This window comes from Oxyura jamaicensis (assembly GCF_011077185.1).
Source record: "Oxyura jamaicensis isolate SHBP4307 breed ruddy duck chromosome 18 unlocalized genomic scaffold, BPBGC_Ojam_1.0 oxy18_random_OJ72174, whole genome shotgun sequence".
Classification (NCBI taxonomy): Eukaryota; Metazoa; Chordata; class Aves; order Anseriformes; family Anatidae; genus Oxyura; species Oxyura jamaicensis.
Genome location: NW_023304507.1, coordinates 3,228 through 5,644, shown reverse-complemented (window position 1 = coordinate 5,644; position 2,417 = coordinate 3,228). Strand labels below are relative to the sequence as shown.

The following is a 2,417-nucleotide window of genomic DNA, read 5'->3' as shown; positions in this document are numbered from 1 at the left end:
GGGGGGGGGGTCCCGTGGGGCACGGACAGAGGGTGGCACCTGGCCAAGGACAAGCTGAAGGGCAGCCTAATGAGAGCTGGGCAGGCTGACACCCTCCAAAGGCAAGTATCTGGGTCCCCAAACCAACCGCGGCGCCGAGGGGTGCAGCAGGGAAGGGGAAGGGTGGCAGAAGCCCGGCGGGGACGGCCCCGGATAACAAGGCACAAAGGCCCCATTCTGCCGGGCTGACGTCAGCCTCCCGCGCTCGGCCACGGGGGCTCAGCCCAGCCCTGCAGCAGGGCTGGGGAGGGTCCCCTGCAGCCCCCTGCCCGGAGCACCGGCCCCGTTCCACGGCGGGTTTCCCAGCGCCTTCTGCCCCAGGAGACGGCGGGGAGAAGCCGCAGGAAGGCAGAGCAGCGCCTGGGGGGGCACGGAGGGGGTCGGGGGTCCCTGCCCCGCAGCCCTACCAGCGAGTCGATGCCGGTCAGGGTGTGGTTGGCGTTGTCCAGGGCGTAGAGCAGCTGGTAGACCCCGTCGTTGGTCTCGCTGTTCCCATAGAAGCCGATGCCGACGGCCGTGCTGCCGACAGAAAGGGGACCCCGGGTTAGACGGGGGGGGAAATGCTCACCCCAACGCCTCGGGGTCCGGGAGCTGTGGGGACACGGGATGGGTAAGGGGTGCTCCCCAGAGCATCCTGCTGTCGGCAGAGCCCACTCCAGGGTGGGCAGAGGCCGGGCAGGGGGGGACGGCACCGCAACGGGGACACGCTCCGGTGGGGTGCCTGGGGACACCCAAGCCCGGAGCTGCTCCACGGGCTGGGCACGGGGAGATCAAGGCAAGGCAAATGAGGGGAATCCGCTGGAGGAAACCCCCTGGCGAGGAGCAGCATCATGGGCAGAGGTCGGAGCCTCTCCCTGCCTCCCTCCCTGCAGGGGATGCGGATAAAAACCCCGCACACGGGGCTGCTCACCCCAGATAGGGCTCCAAAGGCTCTCGCAGCTGCAGACTCTCCCGTTTTGGGGCTGGGGGTCACAGCTCGTGGGGCCGGGGGGGGGCAAGCGGGCACCTTGCACACGCGCATGCCCCCGGGGCTGGGGGAGCGATCACGGGACGAGCGCGCCGAGCTCGTTAGTGACATTTGCCTGCTCTGGGAAGCGTTCAGAGCCGGACACTGCCCGGGCAAAAAGAAAGCCTTTGTCTGGCGCAGGACGAAAGGCGGCCGCGTGCTGTCCCACCCCGGCCCCGGCGCGGGACGGGGGCTCCGGGGAGGGGGGCGCCTGGGTAAAGCAACCGAGCGCTGCCGGGTGCAGGAGAGCCCCCCGCCTAATTGCTCCGGCCACAATTAAGGGCAGCCGTGCGGGGGGGCTGCCAGCTGGGTCACGCTGCCGCCCGCCATCTGCTCCGCATGGGGATTAACGACCCGGCCCCGCTGCCGGCCGGGATTAAGCGGGAGGGCGGCACGGCCACGGGGGGACCGGGACGGGTCCCTGGGGCTGCCCAACACAGCCACGGGGACGGGTCCCCGGGGTGGCCCCGGGGGGACGGGGATGGCAGTTTTTAAGGCTCCAGCTCCCAAATCTGAACAAAGCGACGTGAGCTGGGGGGGGTGGAGGGGAGCACGACACGGTGCCAGGACCCCCTCCCCGGTCTCACCAGCAGATGAGCCCGGCGGTGACGGCCATCCAGGTGACACAGCAGGAGTGGGGCCGCTTGGCGTCGGGCTCCTCGTCCCTCTTGCAGCAGCACAGGCAGATCAGGTAGGCGGTGAGGAAGAGGAGGTTGAGGCCGAGGCAGACGGTGGCCACCAAGCCCAGGAAAAGCAGCGACTGGGGAGGAAAAGGCGGGGGGGGGGGGGGGGGGGGCCCACCACCCCCTCCGGGGCACGACCCCGTGGGGGGATGCTTCCATCACGTCCCCGGGCTTCCCACGGGACGGTCACGGGGAGGAAAGAGGAAGCGGAGCCGTCACTGTCCCTGCTGTCCCCCCCCTTGTCCCTGCTGCCCCCTCCCCTTGTCCCTGCTGCCCCCTCCTCTTGTCCCTGCTGCCCCCTCCTCTTGTCCCTGCTGCCCCCCACCCCTCGTGCAGGACACAGGGGTGGTGGGGGCACCCCGCAGTGGTTCGGGGGGAGCCACGCTTGGTGCCCGGGGTTGCTGGGGGGCTGCAGTGGGTGCTCAGCACTGGACCCCCCCCAGTGCCCCCCAATGTCCCCAGTACGGCTGGGGGCTTGTAGAGACCTTGCCCCACAGCGGGACCTCGCCGTGCAGCACCGGCTGGGGGGGGAGCATCACCGGGAGAGAAGCGGTGCAGCCCCCCGAGGCCCCGTTATCACGGGGGGGTGCCGGGGGGGCTGCACGCGTTTCCCTCCCCTCCGTGCACGGCGGGGGAGGGGGGACCGAGCCCCGGGCGGGGTCCTACGGGAGTGGGGGGGGGGGGGGGCG

General features: G+C 71.0%; 1 protein-coding gene across 1 annotated transcript in view; it reads right to left on the bottom strand.

Moving 5' to 3' along the window:
* Positions 1–39: 39 nt before the first annotated feature.
* LOC118158082 (protein tweety homolog 2-like) overlaps positions 40–2,417 on the bottom strand; it is a 2,686-nt gene continuing 308 nt past the window's right edge. Inside the window, exons 2-3 of the mRNA XM_035312644.1 lie at positions 1,633–1,805; positions 40–558 (exon numbers count right to left, since the gene is read on the bottom strand). Coding sequence (XP_035168535.1) covers positions 231–558; positions 1,633–1,805 — 501 coding nt within the window. The 3' untranslated portion in view covers positions 40–230. The remainder of the gene's footprint in view (positions 559–1,632; positions 1,806–2,417) is intronic.